General features: G+C 39.0%; 1 protein-coding gene across 1 annotated transcript in view; it reads right to left on the bottom strand.

The window, feature by feature from the left end:
• The window catches only part of kcnh7 (potassium voltage-gated channel subfamily H member 7), a gene marked incomplete at both ends in the record, with an annotated part of 39,813 nt that extends 18,397 nt beyond the window's left edge, over positions 1-21,416 (bottom strand). The window contains 5 exons of the mRNA XM_083921034.1: positions 1,016-1,227; positions 2,347-2,784; positions 10,298-10,453; positions 20,472-20,702; positions 21,341-21,416. Coding sequence (XP_083777160.1) covers positions 1,016-1,227; positions 2,347-2,784; positions 10,298-10,453; positions 20,472-20,702; positions 21,341-21,416 — 1,113 coding nt within the window. The remainder of the gene's footprint in view (positions 1-1,015; positions 1,228-2,346; positions 2,785-10,297; positions 10,454-20,471; positions 20,703-21,340) is intronic.
• Between the last annotated feature and the right edge of the window lie 211 nt (positions 21,417-21,627).

Here is a 21,627-nt window from a genome sequence, read left to right on the forward strand (position 1 = left end):
TGTTTTTCCTGTTGTCATGTGACCTAGCCACAGTTTTAAAGGCTACCTGTACCTAACAAAATGTTTTGTCAGAACGATTTATCCTAAAAACATAATTCTTTCTATTGAATGTAAAATGAAAGACAAGCATTCATTAATCAAAATTTCGACAAATGCCCGCCGTCCTTGGCAAGCTGGCATCAGCTGTGCTGCTGGTCTTGTAAACTGGGGAATTGTGCCACTGGATAGCCTGTTTCAGCCATATGACAGGAAGTTGTTCCTGCTGCATTGTCCTTGAGCAAGTAAATGAATCCCTGCAGAAGGCTTGCAAGGAAAAAGATGATTTTTTAAATGAGGGATCAGTGGAATGTCCTTTCTTTCCCTCTCTGAAACAATGACCCTTAGCTGATGTTGATGAGGATGAATTTGACCTTTTTTCCTCAATATCAACCCAATGTCTCTACAATTAGAAATGCCCAATTACCCTTCACACCTGTCCTTAATGTCTCCCCTCCAGTGTTGACCGTTAGAAAGTCATGCGTGTACCATTTTCCACGCTATCCCAAAACCCACCATGGAGCCCCTTCCCCCCAACTGATGACTACAATGCAGTGATAAGGACATTATCACTTTACCAGCTTCCCACCCCAAAACACCTTTCTTTGAAATACAAAACCAAGGATTATTGAGAATTAAACCCCAGGTCAATGATAGCAACAGAAAGTGGTGCCAGGGTTCCAATACCTTCTTAAACATCAAAGTCAAGGACTTTCCAGACCCAACTCCTTCAAATTTAAGGACTCGACACAACGTAGTTTGAGACATGGATCAAGGTTAATTACTGTTACAACAGTGAGCATTTTTTATAATGAGAACTAGCAGACTGATGCTTAAAACAATGATGCAACTGCGGGAGACACACATGCAGAGGGCAACTCCTATTTACCAACGTAAAAAAATATCTATTCTCAACCAGGTCTTGCCTACGGTTCAGAATATGCGGCAATAGCAAAGAAAGTAGAGCCTCCTCACTCACCTGTGTGACTTTTTCTGTGACGTTGTGAGTTCTGTCTTTGACCTTTGGTGCTATGATGGTTGTCTCGGATGTTGGTGGAGAATGAGTCTTCTTATCAGCCCCCTCAGAGAAGTTGAGTGCAATCAGAGGGATCCTGCTGATGGTGCTATACTTGTTGATGTTAGAATCAGAGGTAGAGCCAAGCAGGCTGGACTTCACGTGATTAAAAGGGCCTGGTGGTTTAAAACAAATAACAATCACATTAGAACTCTTGGTAAACTTACCCAAAACACAATATTTCAAATGAATACATAAGGAGGAGTTGACATTTTTCAGTAACAATAAAGTCGTTATCATCCGATGTCTTTGAATGTCAGTTTGCTCTGATTAGTGAGCAGAGGTTAAACAAGCATGATATTTTAGAGAAATAAGTATATCAGTTTTTGGTTTTGCAAGTGTGGTCATAACATATATTAAAAGACAGTAATGTATTCCGGATAGTGGGGGAGCTACAGGGAATGTTGAGCTACCTCCTCTGCAAATGGGAAATACACTACAGCTCAGCTTATATGTTTCATTTAGGGACATCACATATGCCTAAAAGCAAAGTTTTAAACAACCTTGCTTCTGTTTTCATCACATTATACATGCATCAACACACATCACAGACTTCAGTGAGAAAATCTCTTGCCAAAACCATTTTAATAGAATTTGGCAACAGAGAGCTATTGAGTACAGAGTAAGTGTTTCTGTAACATAACACAATGTATGTGCACAGGTACTGTATGCGTACTGGCATGCGTAGCTTGGAACACTCAGTAGAATTACTACAGGATCACATAATACAAGCATACACTCATGCAGGTTAATCTAAAAGCAATGCTTTGAATAGCACATGGTGAGGGCAGATACGAAGCTTATACAATATTCAATTCTCATATATTTCTCATAATAGTCTGACCAATCATTTTATTCGGTCCAAATGAAATGATTTGCCAAGCTTCCTGCCTGTAATTTGTTCCTCTGTTTCACTTGTGCTGCTCATGCTGCATTCAGGTTCCATGGGAAATCTGAGGTTCTGGACCTCAAACTAGGCAAAGTGCACTGGAATACCTGTCAAAGTGGAACCTCCTACTAGCGAATTGGTGGTAGATCGATCTCCCCTGAATATCACTTTTAAAGACCACATCTGTAATCTGTATACATTCTCTTGCCGACCCCAGTGTCATGAGTTAACATTGGTCTGCATTCTAATGCAAACTCAATCATGATGTGATTGCTGGGCTAGTGGGGTGCTGTACACCAATAACAGGTCGGAGCTGCAAGCTTTACTTACATACTGTGATTCATACCTTCATTGGCTTGACGATCCCTGAATATGCTTTTGGAATTGGAGTTGTAGGTCTCAATTTCATGGACGGATGAGGCTCGCCTCATGCTGTTGAAGCTGCCTCTGGGGAAGGTGTTTGACAGGGTGTTGGAGGACTGGTGCGGCTCTGTCTGGTACAGCTTCTCCCAGAGGAGTTTAGGGGATGAATGGTCAAGTGGTTCAGGGCCAATGCTAGCTTTGGAAGAGTGGTGACTTGAGCCTATTAGGCCATGCGTGTCATTGGTTTCTATGGGACTGCAAATGCTCTTTGTGGGTGAGGGGAAGCTCTGTAGGGCCATTGTGCCCGCATTCTCTTTGGGCGAATCCACCATCACTGCATCCGGATCCTCTTGCGGAAGAGATTGCTTGGTATTCATTAGGCTCAAAGCGGCCTGGCGGAAGCGGAAGAATCTGCTCCTCCCTAAAAAGTGAAGAGTTAGAAGACAGTTAGAGTTTTTATGATACAAAACCTGAAAATGAAAACATCCAAAAATTAACATAATAAATGATAAAACTCATGATTGGCAAAGAGGTTTATTCTGCCTAAAACATGGGAAAATGGAAACGTAAATAAAAAAAATGTATAGCCCTGTAAGGGAGAACCTGTAGGAAACATGCACCTATACAGTATGTTGTCATCAAAGAATGGGGACACAATTTGTGATGACACCCCTAATGCCAGTCTGATCAGAAATCCTTGATGCCTATCAGAACTGTCTCTCATCTGTCTCGCTCTCTCTTTCTCTTCTGTGCCTTATCTCTGTTCCTTGGCCCAGCTACGAACTGCTTCCCCACTCTCAGGACCCTTTGACCTTTTAGGTGAAGCTGAAACGCACTGAAGAGTGAACAAAATGACGTCAAGGTCATTAAATGAAGAACCATGTAAGACTAAGATATGTAAGATGAACAGACAATGTCTAAAAGTGAAATTCTCAATTTTTAATGTTCTTACAGACAACTATTAACCAGTATATACTGTTATAATGCATATTTTCTGTAAAGAAATGTGTGTTGTTTGAAATGACAGTATTGTATAAGTATTGACATTAAGAAATCAACTAAGGATTATCTTTTAAGTTCATCCCAGTCTTTATGCATGTATCACTCAATCATACTGTATATTATTACAAAGGAGAGGGAGTTTCTCCCACTTTGAGCTGGGAAATGAATGGATCTCATTATCCAGGCCACACCTCAGAACTGGACTTAAAGATAGCAAACCCAAGCTGTCTTCTCAGTTTTCTTTGTCTTTTATTTTGTAACATCTATCTAGTTTTTTTGTCTTTATTTTTATAAGTAACTTTCTGCTAGACTTTGTTTCAATGAAGTTCAGTGTTTTATTTGATTGATAACATTTCATTAATCAGTCAAACGTAGTTTTAAGTTAGTGCATGTGTTTTTGAGGAAAATCTTAATTCTATTCCGGCCAGAGTAATTAAGCCTTAGTCAACAGCGCAAAGTTACCCTTTAAAGTTTATATCAAAGTCCAGTATTTGCCGGGAGCGTGACCAACTGACTCTATAATTTACCTAACTCAAAGCTGCCGAAGCTGAAGAATCCAGAAAGACTCGTTTTGGCTTAAAAGCTGAAGATTTAGGGTTCACAGCGAAAGTGACTCTTGATGCTAAACATTCGTTGCGACGGTGAAGCGTCCCCTATCGTGAGGCTGAAAAATCCTCTGACAATCTGGTTCTGCCAGCCCTGCACCTCCGGAGAAGACCCAGTATTCTGCACGTCTGAACGACTGCTCTGGAGCTGTGTAATACACCTCCTTCCTCTTGGATCCCCCTTCTTCAAAGCTGAGCTGGTGAGATGACGTTGTTGGTATTTTAATGAGCAAATCTGGTGACCACTGGCTATATGATATTAAACTTTACTTTCTATAAAGGTATGATTAGAAATTGCATTTGCATATCATAGCTTTTACAATGCAACATTTATTTTCTGTGTTATTCTCATGTATGTCATTTCCTGTTATAATCTATCATGTATATTATGTATATAAATATATTCACATTTTTGTAGTAAAACCCCCAAAACCCTAGCTGATGTCTGTGAGCTTTCATTCTGTTTGGCAAAGTTTTGAGGTCACTGTTTTACAAGAACAAACATTTTGGGATTGAGATTGATACAATTAATTGATAAAATAACTGATAGAAAATTATTCTTTTAATTCTTGTGGGCCTCTAGGTTTCCATCGGGCTTAGTCCACATTACCTGTCTATATGGTGGTGGTGCCCCCTTTTAATGAGAAATAAGTAATTAGCCTAATTAATACTTAATAAGGTGATTAATTAATTTATTATGATACGTGTAGATATCCTTCAAACCCATTTTCAGCTATTGCAAGGGTCTCGACAGTAGCACCTCAGAAGAACCACACTCCTTTCCCTGACTGTATGATAACCTAATCTTTTTGTATATGATGTATTTCAGCTTACCCTTCCCTGATAAAAAAACCCCCCCAAAAACGTTGAGAACGTCAGCTACTGAAACATGTCTGCTCATAAATAATCAAAACAACAAATTTTGTCCCTGGCTTCTCAAGTGTTCAGGCGTCCATGTACTTTTTTCAAATTAATCTTTTATAAGGTCCATAGTATCTGAAGGAGGGGTAACTGTATCTGTAACTGAAACCTCATTAATAAAACAATGTTTAGCAGTAGATTTTATAATTTAGAGTTAAACATTTGCCATGTTACATGTAGCAGATTTTTGCACTGAACTACGATAATGAAGACAAATCAAAAGAGGTTTGTTTTTACCATTATTGCAACTGTGCCCATGAGCAAGTGAAAGAGCAGATTGCACAGTCGATTTATCACGCCTCATTAACTTTAGACAGGAACCCAATTTTTGTAGAAAAAAAACATTTTCAGAAGGGACAAATGTTAACGACCTCTGGGGACAGAGTGAAAGTTATGGCTCATTAACAATAGAAGGAGGGTGAAAGTGAACCCTGCTTTACTCGTGAGGCACCCATCCCTCAGCAGCCTCCTTACATAACGTCAATGCCATCTGTTTCCATTCCCTGGCCAAATGTGCTGATGTTACAACTATAGCAGCTTACGTACAATAGAGCCATGACACTCAACAAGTTTCCTGGAGAGGAACCTAATGACATCCTGAGCTGGCAGGAGATATGGACAACCTTCCTGTCTCTTCTCCGCATGTGCCATCAATGCTCTTGACTGTTGGTTGGATGAATGCTTATATAATCCCTATATTACATATTTGAGTATAAAAAGTCTAGCTCAGATCAACCCTATAAGAAGTTGTTGTTGTTGTTGGAGTGGCTTAAGGAAAATATCCTTGTTATGCAATGTAAATCACTGTAGTAGCAATGATCATGACTGAGCCCTTAGAATGACATCCTCACCAGCACACATACAGTATTTACTAAAAATATATTATGGTACAATTCTTATGGTACCCATATTTTACTTTTTTATTATAAAAAATATAGTTGGAATAAAATTTAAAGTTTTTTTTTTTTAGTAAGAGATAAGGTTTATGTTCAGCCACACTAGCGATGTGGCTCTATGGATGGTGATCTGTTGATGTATTATTGTACAGTGCCCATAGAAAGTCATGATACCCTTTTAAAATAGTCACTCTTTTTGTTTTTGTTTCCATGCACTACTAGGAGTGGAATCCTCAAGGAACAGCTGATTTTATTCAGAAGTTAAATCAAAGCCACTACAATTGATGTCAGGTAAAGGCCAATTAACTTGGTGTGTAATCTGGAAGGTGATTGGTTATACCTGATAATGTTTATTATGGTTATTCTAAAGGGACTTATCACTTTTCCAACACTACTATTGTAGTTTTTTAATTTTTTATTAATTTTCAGAAATTTGGAAAAAAAAAAGATCACTCGAATATTGCAAGGCAAAATGTTCAAATCACGCTGGCATCCTTTTTAACGTATTATCATTTCAGGCTTTAAAAACAAAAAAAGTGACTATTTCAAAAGGCTGTCATGACTTTCTATAGGCACTTTAATTGTCAAGACTAAGATATCTCAGCAACTCTAGAAAGGATTGCCTTTAAATGTTGTACATGTATTCATAGTCCTTGGAGGATGATGCCTACTGACTTTGGTGGTCCCCTGGCTTTTCCTCTAGTGCCACCTTGTGAATAACATTTGTGTTTTTAGTGAAATCTGTCAATGATCTGCAAAACTGACATTCCCTTTAACTTAAGCTAAAATATTCACATTAGTGTCTTCAAACCAATGGAGTGCCCATTGTTGTTGTTGTTTATATACTGTATATACAGTATATACTGCTGAGACTTTGGGTTTGTGATCATTAGTGTGGACAAGTATATGCATCAGTGTGTTGCTGGGGTTGAAAAACACAGGGATGCTGTGTTAATTGGACACGTTGTCTACTTTATGTATTGTATATGACTGCTCTCCTTTGAGGGTTGCTCTGCAGGTTTTACTACATCTTGCTTCTATCTTGACAAAGACATTTTAAAGCTTTCCTGAAAAAGCTTTTCAGCAGCTTACAGTGCTGTCTGACATCTACTCTGAGGTAGATTCAAACCAGTCACACCTGAATTCATGGGACTATGATGACTCACACATAACTGTCATGTGGCAAATGTGGCCTTAATGACACTTTGTGTCACAAGTGTGAATCATCTAAAGAGGTTTACCTACTTGGGACTCCCCACTAATGAGCAGACTGATGAAATCCCTCCGTTCAGTGGCAAAATGTCATCAGGAATAAAACAGCAACTTTCCTGTGATTAAGTACTTCTAAATATACCTATTACCCGGATGCCTGAGAGTGTCTTACAAGGGGGTGCTGCTTTCTCCTTATACTGAGGCAGACATGTCAACCTGTCCTCCCCAAAAGATGTATTTATTCTTGTTACTGGGACGGTTTGCAGCTGAGTGTGATGGATGAGAATATGCATCTCCAAGTCCATTGTACTCTGCTGGAAAACAGTGGAATGTGCACTTTGAGCTGCCAGCGAGTTTGCTGCCTCAAGTGAAGGAGTTGAAGTATTTTGAGGTCTTGTTCATAAGTGACGGAAAGATGGAGCATAACGTTAACAGGACAAAATCAATGACATGGCCTTTGTGGTGAAAAAGAAATGCAGAGCTGAGCCTGACGATGAAGCTCATGATTTAAAAGATTTATTTATGTTCCAGCTCTCACATGATCACAAAATGAGGATAGTATTGAGAAAATTTAATTGTGGATACGACCAGCCAACATGACTTTACTTCATTGGGTGTCTGTGCTCACCCTGACTTGTAGGATGAGGAGCTTGAACATCTGGAAAGTGCTAGGAGTGGACTTTGAGTTTGAAAGAAACTGGGTCCACCGGGCCTTTATTTTGAAAGTTCATAGATTCTAATGTTGTTGATGAACAGTAGAAAGAAATCTCTGTGCACTGAACAGTGTATCTTCCTACTGAGTCATTTGTAAGTATTGTCTCTAGGTTTGGGCCTTGAAGGCATATTAAAATTGCTGAATGGTGTTTTCTAGATGGCAGCTCAGGGAAAGAGGGATTACTCTCTTCCAGGCTCAATATTGGGCTAGTTGACACCTGCAGGCTTATTGCCTGCTGTCAACAGCAGATCATAATTAGCTCCCCAATGTCTAAAAATCCATGTTCATAGGCTGCAACACCTAAATGTATGGCTAGGCTATGAGGGAATGTTATCCCTGAACGTTTGAGATAAAATGCTGAAAAAACTGCACTTCTTGAAGTGGTGTGTCAAAGTTCTTCCTCTGCCAATGGAACGGCCCGTCATTGTGCTACAACCTGAAAGAAATTCATTCACCAGTGCCAGTATCTAGCATCTAGTTAGGGCTGGGCATTATGGTCAAAATCCTGTATCCCGATATAAGTAATTTCATATCTCAAAATGATATATATCACGATATAGCGTATGGTAATTCAATAAATAAATTATATTAAATAACCACGCAAACCAGTCCTGGTAGGTGTATATAAAAAAAGACCATTATTTCCATATATTAATGATATCTGCTCATGTATGTTAAATAATGGGTTATGTAATCCAGTTGATGTCAATCGTATTGGATGTGTGTGGTAATGTAAAGTTTCATTACAAAACCAAAACAGCAATTTTTAAATTATATTCCCTCAGGAATTTCAGGTAACATTTTCTGAGAAGTTTAAGTTAATGTACTTGCTACCGTCAATTTAAACAATGCAATTGTGTACCATTAAATCTCAATATGAATTTTTCATGATATAGATTCCTGGCGGTATGGTGGTGGTTAGCACTGTCGCCTCACAGCAAGAGGGTTCCTGGTTCGAATCCCGGCTGGGGGCCTTCTGTGTGGAGTTTGCATGTTCTCCCCATGTCTGCTTGGGTTCTCTCCGGGTTCTCTGGCTTTCTTCCACAGTCCAAAGACGCGCACGTGTTAGGTTAATTGATGACTCTAAATTGCCTGTAGGTGTGAATGTGAGTGACTGATTGTCCGTCTCTGTTTGTCTCTATGGTGTCCTTTCCAGAGTGTACCCCGCCTCCCGCTTGAGGTCAGCTGGGATCGGCTCCAGCCCCCCCACGACCCCATTAGGGACAAGCGGTTGAAGATGAATGAATGAATGAATGATATCGATTCCATTGAAAATAAAAAATACATTTACATTGAATTATTACCTAGCCCTTTGCTGAGTTACAGTCTAAATGCTGTTATATTTTTCATACATATCTAAAGAAAATTTAAATATGTGGTTTGGAAATAAAACAAACAATAGCTGCACATATTATAGTCCAATAGCATGCAGCTTCTTCGCAAAATGATCAGCATCAGTCTTAAAAGTCAAACCTAGTGTAGCAAAAAATTACAATGTTATACTCTGGTGTTATCTAAAGGCCGCTGAAAGACAAAGATAATAGTAAGGTCATAATAAAAGTGTGATGTGTGCATGTAGTCAAAAGTCTTTCCAATCAAAAGTCACATCATGTGTTTATCTGCCCCATCTACCCACAGGTCCCCTTGCTGTAACATGGTCACAAGCAATCAACTCTGATTAGCAATGTTAGCAACGGGATTCGGACACAGGCACTCACTCACACATATGCATGCATGCACACACTTACATACGCACATACACACAGTACAGCACAAGACGAATGCCATTGCCTTGGAGAAATTCATGCTGAGTGAAGTGGATAGCTGAGCTCGGTTCACAGAAGAGATGCTGAGTGCCACCAATCAGAGAGGAGCTGGAATGTCTCACTGACACTGACACCTACTGACACACATTCAACTGAAAAATGATGGTGCAGTATATGCTGCACTCCCAAAAGATGTAAAACAGATATAATGATTAAGGAGTAAACACTTTAAGATAAGGTTACTGTATGTAAGCACACCGCTCACTCCCTGCTTGCACACGGTGCATTTCCTCATTGTTAATGTAAACTGGATTGTATACTGGCAAACTAAATAATGCATACTTTCTAGGAATAATAGAAGCTGGAAACATGTTGCGAGGTTACACAGAGCTTCTCAGGAAATTGTATAAAATAATCTAGTGCTTCATTAGTGTCTAACAGATGTAAAGGTCTATTTTAATAAACTATTTCAATAACAGCCCTTTGTGCAACTACCTTTTGTTAAAGGAGAAAGGAATTGGTTGTTTTTGGGACGGTGACATCTCATACACAGATGCACATGGTTTAATATTTTGGGAAAAAAAGAGATAATGTAAAAAATGCATGACAGATGCATTGCCATGCAGTTTTTTGGACAGCATCCTATTATAATTTTTCTTTTTTTAAGCTTTGGTGATAAAATTAGATTTTACCTAAAAAATACTGGTTGGGTAAAGAGGGAATTTCAATTAACAAAAATACCACAAAATCAAAGATCGCAATTCTATTTTTTCGCTCCATAGAAGGAAGGTTTATATCATATATATGGAATACTCACTTTGATCTGACTTTGTAGGGGATGTTGGGCTTATCTTCTCTGTGGAGTTGTCACTTTCCTCGTCCACGACATAATCAAAATTCAAGATGAACATCATCACCAAGCCCTCCTCGTTTTTCACAGGGATTACGTGAATGTTACACTGAAAGTCAGACCCTGAAAAAGAAACAAAGTGTCAGAGCCACAAAGTTGAATCATCCATTATCCTTCTGTCTGTCCTTTCTAAAAGGGTGAGTGTGCCCTCCAATGTCTTTAACAAAAAACAAAAAAACATTATTAGGAAAATGTATCAACAAATACTATATCAATCTTAGAAATTGGGTGAGTTATGGTAGAGGCCATTATTTAGAATGTTAATTAAACAGAAATCTAAAATGACACCTCCTTCTGGTTTCACATGAACGTTGGGAAAACTGAAGAGAAGTTGACTTGATTTAAAGGTCAATGCCTGCATGTCAGAGCAGATGAAATAGTAGAGAGAGATAAAATAAGTCAGCCCAGGGGTTTAACAAAGAATATGTGTGTGTGTTCGTGTGTGCTGCATGCCCCATATACAGTAGATGCACTACAAGTATTTTAATGAGCGATGAAAATGACTTAGCTTAGCAGGAGTTGGACAAATATGATGCGAGTCACAGTATGGTGCAGACTGCAGGCTTCAGTAAAATAGATCAAACAGGCAGCACGTATTACAGCCAATTTAGAGGATTGCAAAGTGCTTACAGGAACAATGACTAGAACTGAGCATCGTGTGAGGCAGTGGTGCAGAAAACGATCCATGATCTAAACTTAGTCTTGAGCCCAGAATATCCCAATTTCTCAGCCCAGCTGGTTATAGCTGTGTTGGTGGAAGCTATTGATGCCTGAGGGCACAACTGCCCACCAATGAAACTCTCTACTCACTGGACCCTGAACAACAACACAATAGCTCTCATGCAGCCAGGATGACATGCAGTACAACATCACAGTGACCATCTCTGGAACAGGAGAAAGCTATCTTGAAATGACTCCAGTTTTCAGCACACACTTAAAAACAACATTACATTTCCACATGACAAAGCTTAACTGAATTTATTTAGAGAGTAAATCAAGTGGTTGTTCATCAGGCCCACAAAATCTAAATGTCTAATACTAACTGTCCCTTTGCCTCTCTGTGTAGGTCCGTCTGTCATTCTGTCTGGCTTGTCGTGCTGCTCCTATCACAGAGGACGCATATTACCAGTGTTCACTGTAATCTCCGCAGGGCTCACAGATACCCTGCCCGCAGCATTCATTAGCAGTAGACTTGCTGTCTGACTAAATATAACAAGCTTGGTCTGCCTCAACATGCCAGAGTTCTGTTGGAAGGATTTCTGCATCCAAACTCCCAGAAGGGATGCTGCATTGTCACCACTGACAATATGATAATGGGATTTTAAGACAATGGAAAACATAAAAAATGGGCAGTATTTGAGAATGCAGTTAGAATTCAATTGTTCAACAGTATGATGTAAATTAATGGGAATAAATACTACGGCATGTGTATGCGTGTGTGTGCACTCCACACCTGTCTTGAGTCATCATGGGTGCCTGGTTATATTGAAGAAGAGCGGTGCTTACAGAGCTGTGGGTCTATTCCCAGAAAATCCCTTTTTCATATAAAGCGCTTTCCTGTATTTCCCTACATTTAATTCTACCCTTGATCCTTTTAAAAAAAGGGAGCATTTTTGTTTTTTGCCTTCCATCTGTTTTTTTTGACAGTATGTTCATTGTTTTTGTGAGGGAGAAAGTTGTTCAGCATTGACGTATGGTTATCTAATTAATCTGCAGGAATCAAACTTGTAAGTGATAAATGTGCTCATTTATGTTTTTTGGGACGCTTTTTTCCCACTTTATTCAAAATTGGACACTCGAGGGGTGAAGAGAAATGAGGGAAGAAAGGAAGGGATGAAATAAATCAAATCTTCTTGACTGGAATTGAAAGGGCTTCAGTTCTATCCCTATCAGTTCTATCAGCATGACATATGCACCATATTTCTAGAGTTCACATTTCTAACAGCATACACTTTGTTTTTTAACCAAAATGTGCAAATTACATTTTCCCCCCAACAAATATTGAGTGTTAAGCCACTCAAGATACAATAAATACATGTTTATATATTATAGTATTCTATTTACTGTAGTTCTTATGCCATGTTTTCAAAAACTATGGCCTTAGCCTAAAAATATAGTCGTCTGTATTCTAGGTAAGAAACAAGTAATGACACTTCCTTGTCTGAGACACTGTGTATTTCATTTGCCTCAGTATAGAGCCATGCAGAGGTGAGCTGTCTATATGTAGAATTGAAAAATGTGAATACGAGATTTCAACATTTATCTTCATTATGTGGGGAAACAGATGCAGATGTCCCCTTTTCTCCATTACTCAGACTTGCAAGTACACTTGATCTCAATTTTGCTCTGTCAGGGGTTTATTAAAGTTTTTGATTAGAGCCATAACCCACGCATGGAATATGAACTGCTAACGTTTACTGAATATAGCCGTGAGCATATAAATTAAAATGAGCTTTCTATTTCAGGGATAGGGTTTCCCTGCTAAATGGTTGCATTTGATTTCAACATATTCTCTTATGGATATCTTTCTTTACAGAATATTTTAGACAGTATAGCATTGTGTATCTGATGGTAGCCTTACAGCAGAGTGATGTTACTGCATTATTGGCTGACACTGAGGCAGTGTATGCACATTTACAAAGAAATGATAACTGTAAATGAAATGCTGTAAAAAAAAAAAAAAAAGATATTATAAGCTCTTAAATCAATCATCTAAAAATAAGAAAAAATCAGAGTATTATACTTTATATCTATGTTAGAACTATGCTTTGTGTACATCCAAGAGGATGGGCTAGATTTTACCTTACCAGATGGAAAAACAATGGTCATGCTTAAAGGCTAAGCCATGGGGGTCCCCTCTCATCTGGTCTCCTGCTGAATGTCACCTCTACTAAAAATGGATCAAAGGAAAGCTTCTCTATAACGCCTATGTTAAATCATCAGAGACTGTGCTGCTCTGATCTGATAATATGTCCTTATCTCTATTTAATTTTGTTTTTTTAAACTTACGTATTTGCTGACAGTGCTCTTGTATTCCACTGACTTGAAATGCAAGTCATGTTTTCAATTGTATCATAATATAATGTTAGGTCATGACATTTGGTTAAGGCTCTCATAATAAACCTTAATATACACAAACATCCTCATGGGATGCTGTTAATCTCGGGTAGTATTACTATTAGATAATCAGGTTTATGAGGACAATCAACAATAAAATCAAAGAATTGGGTATAAATATTTTCCCCCACCAAAATGACGTCAGTAGACGTTTGGCCTTTTATAGGAAGTCAAAAAGATGAATAACATAGTTGTTCCCGATCAATGGCTGAGGCCATCTTTCTCCAGGTCATGCATATCTCTGTTCCCATGGCTTCATGCCACTGATTTGAGCTGGAGGGAAGAAAAACACTCTGTGTTAGATTCAACTATGTGAATAAAAGCAGATGGAAAGATCCTGTTTTCTAGATCTGTGATGCTACCGCCTGTTGACTAATAGCCTTGGCAGACATAACTTCTCAGCTGAAACGCCATGATAAACAAAACTGTCAGACAGTTTTATGAGAAGCTATGCTTTCTTTTAGAGCCAGTGGGAAATAATATTGGATTTGTAATTTGACCTACAAGTTACACGTTGCTGTACATAATTACAGAATGGGAAAGCCTTGAGAAATTACATTTTCCTGAAAAATGAAAACTGTATAGTAGTATAAAATCAAATGTAATGCATCCTGATATTTCAATTGTAAAATAAGCTATTTATACTGTATGACTACGACAATACACGTACTGGAGATATAAACCACCAACAGGGATGCGTCACTGTATGATTTGTTTTTGCTGACATGAATTGCAGTGCATTTTAAACTCAGCCATGTTACTTATCTTCACAATTCATAAATGAACTGCCATCTTAAGGCGTCAGTACGCTTCCAGTTCCTGTTGCATCATCAAACAACATCTGAAATCCCTTTATGAGTGTCTTCAAGGAGAGACAAAAGTTTCCCTTATCTCCATTTTTCCAAATCACTAGGTTTCTCTCCTCACTATGATGGTAGGCTGTCATCCTATTTTCAACTGTGACTTGTCTGAACACATTTGTCTTAAGACATGGACAGATGACACTTCATACCAGTTTGTAACAGGCATAACCAGCCTTTATGGTGGCTGAGAGAGATCTTACTACACTACGAAATAAAAAAAACATCTTAACGTTGGCAGTGCATATATTTGAAGAACAATATATTAACAATACAGCAATTAGATCAAACATGCAACAGCCTTTCTCTCAGACTGTGACAAGTGGCTGCCCCCCCTGGAAACAAAATATACACGCCATAAAGACACGCAAAGCACATCAAAACGAGGAAACACAAGAAACTACAAAAACGCTGATAAAGAACTGAGTTATAACGCAAAAGGAGTTCCTGGAGGCCACTAATGAACTTGCTAGTAATCAGTAAAGGACATGTGTAGCCAATATCTCTAGTTGCAACCACAATGTTACTGTAAAACTAAAATATATTGTCAGCTTTAAATTCAACAGCAAATTCTCATGTCCAGGTGTGTTTGTCTATTTCTGATGTAACTGAAACTTCTTTTGTGTTGTAGCTCTTTTGCTTTGTGTACAACCTGATGCGTTTCCGAGTGTGTTTTGTGTTTGTGCTCAATTTATATTGATGCTGTGTTATATATTTTCATATCGGTGAATGCATGTTTTTATTGGCTTGTGTTTTATTTATTTGCTGTGCTTTATTTCCCTAAATAAGACATATGTGTTGTCAAAATGGTGAAGATGCTTTATTCATTTTCTTTTGTTTTGTCCATGTGTTTACTTAGGTTGTTGTACTTTTTAACTCTCTCTCCTCTGAACCACCTTGCGAGCTCTTTGGATACCTCTCTCCTCTAATTTTACATGTGAACTTCTGACCCTGGTAAATATGAATATTAATAAGTGTAGAGTATGTGAGCTACTGAAGACTGCAGACCATTTAGGTTTCAGGCTATCCAACCTTCCTATTTTTCTGCAACATTCAGCATGGACATAATACCGCCCAAACATGGCAATAGCTGCTGGACATAGTTAACATCATTTGACATTAGAGGAGTTTGCACCGGTGAGTTTCCATTAATTCCCTGACCTTTACGTAGCGTGTTTCCCTGCGAGCCAAGAAATGTTATTTACACCTGCTTGAATGAATGGACAGTGTATTAAGACTATCCCTTTTCGTGATGGAAATTTCATTACTGTAGATTCTATTTCCATCATCAATTATTAAAACACTGTTGCTTAATCAAATAATCCTTTGGACACTCTTACGATGATGACTCACAGGTCAAACAGAGTTGTGATGAACCTGTAAGATGTCTTAAAGATACATAATTATATACAGAAGTAGTGGTTATATTTATTTAGTAGTGTGAGGTCGGCTAAGTAAACCTTTTTTTAAAGGTTTCATACTGAAAAACCAAAAAGTGAGATTTGAGTGACATGTCTTTTTTTTATGAAGCAGGTCAAGGTGCTATTGAAATACTGTGAAAGTATCAAAACGCTCAATCCACAGAGAAATGCACACAGCCCGTATTCAGAAACCTTTAAACCTTTAAACGAGCCGTCAGGACTTCTGTACGATTGTGATGTCACAACTATACTATACTATAAACTGTATAGGTAGAAGTGCCGCTACAGTGCTGTTACAGTCATTCCTCCTACTGCAGTGATGGTGCAGAGAAGCCGAGAGCACAGATGCAGAATACCCAAAAACGCAACGACTGAGCTTTTCAGTGCTTTTAGAGACAGGCGCTTTAACGGAGCATTTCAGAGGGGGAATACAGGCATATTCCGACAGATAGTATGAGAGAAATGTGTTTTTAAACAAAGTCTGTAAACATGAATCCAAGTATGAACCTGAAAATTTCAAAAAGAGAAGCTGTTTCAAATTTGAACTGTGCCATTTGACTGATGTATTGAGGCTTCACATTAATCTAGTTGAGCTGACACTGCTTTAGATAAGTGAGTAACATTGTTAGGCGCTGATATTTGTTTTTTGTATCTTTCTACTGACGTACTATCCACAACTGGAGCTTTTAAACAGTAAAGGCCCAGACTACTGCCTGGTAGTAAATCTTCTATAATGAAATCTGACATGTTTCTAGTTTAGGGCTATTATGCTTAAACCAATACGCAACATTACTGGGGCATAGCCAATCGGGACTAGGGCATCTAGGGAGAGGCCATGCAAACTAACCCTTTGTTTAGAGTCCTTGGGCCTTGTGGCAGCATCTCGCCTCAGTGAGAGCGCTGTAAGCACGCAGCCTGGCCTAATTTCACCTTCAATCAGTGTCTCCAGAACTGTCAGGGATAACTAGCAGCTAGGACTCCAACCTCATTTCATTTGTGTTCACATTTATCAATTCATGATATTTTGCTCTGTGATCTTTTAATTCTGTCTAATTTGGCACAAACATTGGCGGATTGAATACAATTGAGGTTAAAAAAATTAAGTTAGCACACACTGACTGATTAAGAGAAAAACACAGATGGTATAGAGAGAAATATTAGATTACCACCTCCAGTGCAAGCATCCCATGAGATAAAAATAGCCTGTGGATGAACATTCCTAGCCAATGCAAAGTTAGACCTGTGCTGTTATGGTGTTCAAAGCTCCATCTGCTCCTCCTCACTACCAATAAACGTGTTTCACTTCCTAATTAAGGGCAGCAATGGCAACAAACCGCCCATTAAAATAAATATGCAAATTTCTCTATAATGAAGCTAATATTTACGTCTTCGCTTTGAAATTAGCTCAAGTTTATAGCATGTTAGCCACACTTTCCACAGTACAAAGCCCCACTGGTCTGCTTTTAATTTGGTACATCTACCTGGACAAGCTGATTTTAATCGGACAAATGAAACCCGATGAGTAAAGCTCTATATGTGCTTCACCTCATACTGCGAGACACCAAAGAGGGCTGCGCATGATGAAAAATGAATGTGCTCTTTTGGAGCGTGGTCACCCAAGTGTCCTGGAGCACACCTTGCCGCATTGTAGGCACCCCTGCCACTAAACCCTCAGCAGGGGTACGCGGCCCCTTCAGTCCCCTCAGTGGGGAGTCACCTATGAAACTCTGCACCCACGTGTACCACATGTCCCAGATCATTCAGCACGGTTAACTAAGCAGCCACTGTTATGTAGCCATTATCCATTTAACTTCTCTCTGCACAGTGTCAGCTTCCTTTTGTTAAGACTCATTCAGGTACAAAGTATTATTACACCCTGTGGAATAGGATAGCTTTACAAAGCCGTCAAAGGGAAAGCATTTATCTCATTGATTATGTATCAGCGCTGGAGAAAGACTGTGCCTGTGGTATCTTCTCTCACAGCCTGCCTTGGTTGTTCACATAGAGGGGAACACAAAATTTTAACGAAAATGCCCTTGTGCAAAAGGCCTTTGCTGTACCGCCACTCTCCCCCATTGTTCCACTACTTTTAATTTCTAAGCATACATAAGCAGCTTAACTTTTTGCCTTTTCCGTGAAAAAAGGCCAGCGCTTTGTTGTTCCTGATGTAACATGGCTTTCTCAGATCTTGACCGTACTTTCTTTTTTTCCCCCCATTGTAGTTATAAAAGGGAGAGGAAAAACAAATGTCACAATGCAATCCCTCGTAACACAAGCATTAAAGGCGTCTCTGCAGATCAAAAGTCAACCTGTATTTTGAATGACAGCATCTTGTGCGAAAAAAAACAACAACAAGGAAACAGAGGGAATACTGGTAACATATCTGAGGCGGTTTATTATATGTTCTTTTTCAAGCTGCCTGTGTGATTTGTGACATAGAGAAGTTGCATCGGAAAATGGAGGGGGTTTAATATAAAGGATTAAGTGATTTGCATGAGGACTGATGACTTGAAATACAGTTAGAAGGGGAGACATGGGATACATCCACTTTCCACCCATCACCTTCAATTTGTAGAGTGACTTGAATCAATATGGCCATCCCTCTCAAGGATGCCATGAATCTTTCATTCCCCTATAGCAGTGGGAGCCTGTGGATTGTGTCCCTCCATACCAGTTTAATGCATTTACCCTGTAAGCTGCTCATTCCCAGTCACTGCACTGTCAGTCCTGACATCTTTATTCATGAGCATACACGCTCACTGTAAATTCCTCTGAGGAGTATTAAGAGTTGTGTCTTGAAGCCGTGATGCACACAGGGGAGGATTGTGAAGAGACAGAGCAACGATTATGTCGGAAAGTTCCTGTAGCTCTGATCCTCCGCGCTTTAAGGCACATGATGAGTATAGCATACACGTGAAATATGGGAGACTAAATTAAGTTGCTTTAAAATCCTACTTGTTAAAAACCAAGCTGTTCATGCTCTCACAAAAAGACCCTGGAGTGTTTTATGTAATTGTCTTGCAGGTTTGGGAAAACAATCTATTTTAGCAGTGTAGCAGCTGGCTCTTGGTTTCTTCCTGATTAGCAAAAAATAAATAAATAACTAAATAGTACAGGCTGATGGCTACTGATGGTAGATTAAACATGTATCCATGGCCTAGAATCTAATCAAACTCACAATTAAAAATTAAAGCCCTGGCTCCTTATGATTAAATAAATAATACAACTCTATTTACTATATTCCAGCATAGACTCACATATACTGCTGTCTGTACATGCCTCGGAAGTTATGAGTTGATGTTAAAAAAGTGTTAGCCTCAGTTGATGCAAAAAAACAACACAAAATAAAAGGAAAAAAGATTGTTGTTGTTTTGTTGCTCTAAAGTTGTAGAGTACTTTTAGATTGACTCTGTACAGCTATGTTATGCATAAAAAGCTCATGAGAGAGCATGGCAGGAGGTGGTCAATCCTGGGATTTATGCCACTAAGCGGTAACATCGTATTAATTCTCTCTGACTCAGAATTGCTGTCTCTGCAGTGCACCATTCATACCGGGAATAGGATTGACCAAAAATGAATGACAAACACCAGTCAAGCATTAAAGGGAGAGCATCTTTTATGCAAAGCTGGCAATGCTGTTAGCCTATCACATGTACAGCAATTTTACAGATTAGCGAATTGATCCGCTGTCTACTAAAGCTGCTGTACACCTTTCCTAAAACCACAATATGGCTTAATGTATAATGGTTATTCAAATACAAGTGAGTGTATTTATTTTGTATTGTGTTTAAAGTGTAAAGCAGATGTATTTGTTTTGTAAAGTGAGAAAACTGACTTCACAGGATAGCAGGCGAGCTCTACCTCTCCAACACCATCTCTCGATGTGCCAATCAAAGCACAAAAACTGTGGATCATGTTATCACCCGACATCGCGCCCACTACGTCATCCTTTTTTCCAATCCTCAACTAAGAGGGGATGCACACTATAATTTTGGCAGCCGGATTTCTTTTGTGTCATGCAGGCACATGAGGCTGTGGAAAAAAAGAATGTGTCCATACGTCTACAGCTTTCAATATGTTTTCACATGGAGCTTTAGACTGTTATCCCTATTTTGTAAACACTAACATCAATAAAATGCCGTATTAGAAAATGAGGTTGCACTTCAACAACAGGATCCTCACTGGAGTGTTTAACGTAAAATGCAATGAGCATGTTCCCAAAAAGAAAGTGAAAAGGTAGCACATCTCCAATCTCCAAGTGAAGGAGGACAAAATACTCAGATTTCACTTCTTTGTTTTAGTGACATGTGATTATTGTCCTTATCCACTTTGAAATTCGGGACAGGCTATAATGACATTTTTACACCACACCACCACAACCATTTGTTATTGTTTACATGTGGATTTTATATGCAGCATAGTTGTTTTTGTTTGGATAATAGCTTTTGTAAGGCTTTAAGAGGAGGTATTTTCAAACTCCTGTTCATAACCCTCCTGATGTATGAGAAGGATCAAAGTTGTAAGTGTAATAGATATCTCTGGAATAAACTTTATTCAAGAGTTAACTGCCTTTACTGTTCTCAACAATGGAGGGAAATATCTGAATCTGAAACACATCTTGTAACTGACTCTGACTGTTACAGGTCACATCACTATCACTATGACGCAGAGTCATTGACTCACCATCCTTGCGGTAGTAGGTGATCTCCACCTTGCGCTCCTCGGACCCAATCACAGCCTGGGCCACCTGGCTGATGGCCTCTTTGTCGGTCACGTCGCCATGGAGGAAGTCGCAGGTGCATGGCTTCTGCATGATGTCTGATCTCGAGAAGCCTGTCATCTCACAGAAGCCGTCGTTGCAGTATATGATTGCACAGTTCTCAACCCTGGCGTTGGCGATCACAAATTTCCGGTCTACATGGAAAAAAATAAATAAATTGCATTGTGTACTGTCTGCTGTGGTACATCTGACCTCAGCCCACACCCTGGTGTCAGCTAGAGCTGCAACAATAAGTCAACTAATCAATTGGCTGATCTTTGGCTTTTGGTTCTGACAAAACAAGACATTTAAAGACATCCCTGTGAACGTTAAGAATCTGGGATGGACATTTTTCACTGTTTTATGACAGTTTGCAGACCAAGCATTAATTTAGAAAATAAGTGGCAGATTAATCGATAATGAACTTAATTGTTGGTTGCAGCCTTGGTGTCAGCTCACAAATAAAATCAATCCAGTTGATTAAGTTCACTGACACTAAAATAATAACTAACCCACTAATCATTTTGTTCAGTAAACCTCATTTTTATATATTTATATGTTTTATATACCCTGGTCTAAACTACACGATTAGACCAGGGTATTTTGTTTTTTCTGCGTATGAAAGAAAGTATCCCCATAATAGATTTACCATAAAAATGTTTCCAATGGGTGTTTAACAATTATATCACAACATGAAGCTAAACGAAGGCTATTCATTCACTATTTCTGCCCTCAGCATTTCATTCATAGGCTCTTTTATCATATAGTAGCAACTGTAAATCACGATACTTACTCTGACCCTCGAATTTCCTAATAATCATTCCAAGGAAGGTGTTTTGTGGCGCAACGTGACCTCTTCTCACAGGCATGTTTATACAGGGAATATCCCACCAGCTCCGGTGAAAAAGGCGCGTTTACCAGTAAATCCCGAAGTTACAGATGTTGGCTCTTTGAGATGTTCCCTTCACCACGGACCATACTCGACGCGAGTACTCTCCTCCACTTAAAATGACCTTCCCACTTCGCCGAGGAGTTCTTTAGCCCGCTTGTGAGCCTGAGCATGTGAATGCCTCCTCGCCG

This window comes from Echiichthys vipera (genome assembly GCF_963691815.1).
Source record: "Echiichthys vipera genome assembly, chromosome: 10".
Taxonomy (NCBI): Eukaryota; Metazoa; Chordata; class Actinopteri; order Perciformes; family Trachinidae; genus Echiichthys; species Echiichthys vipera.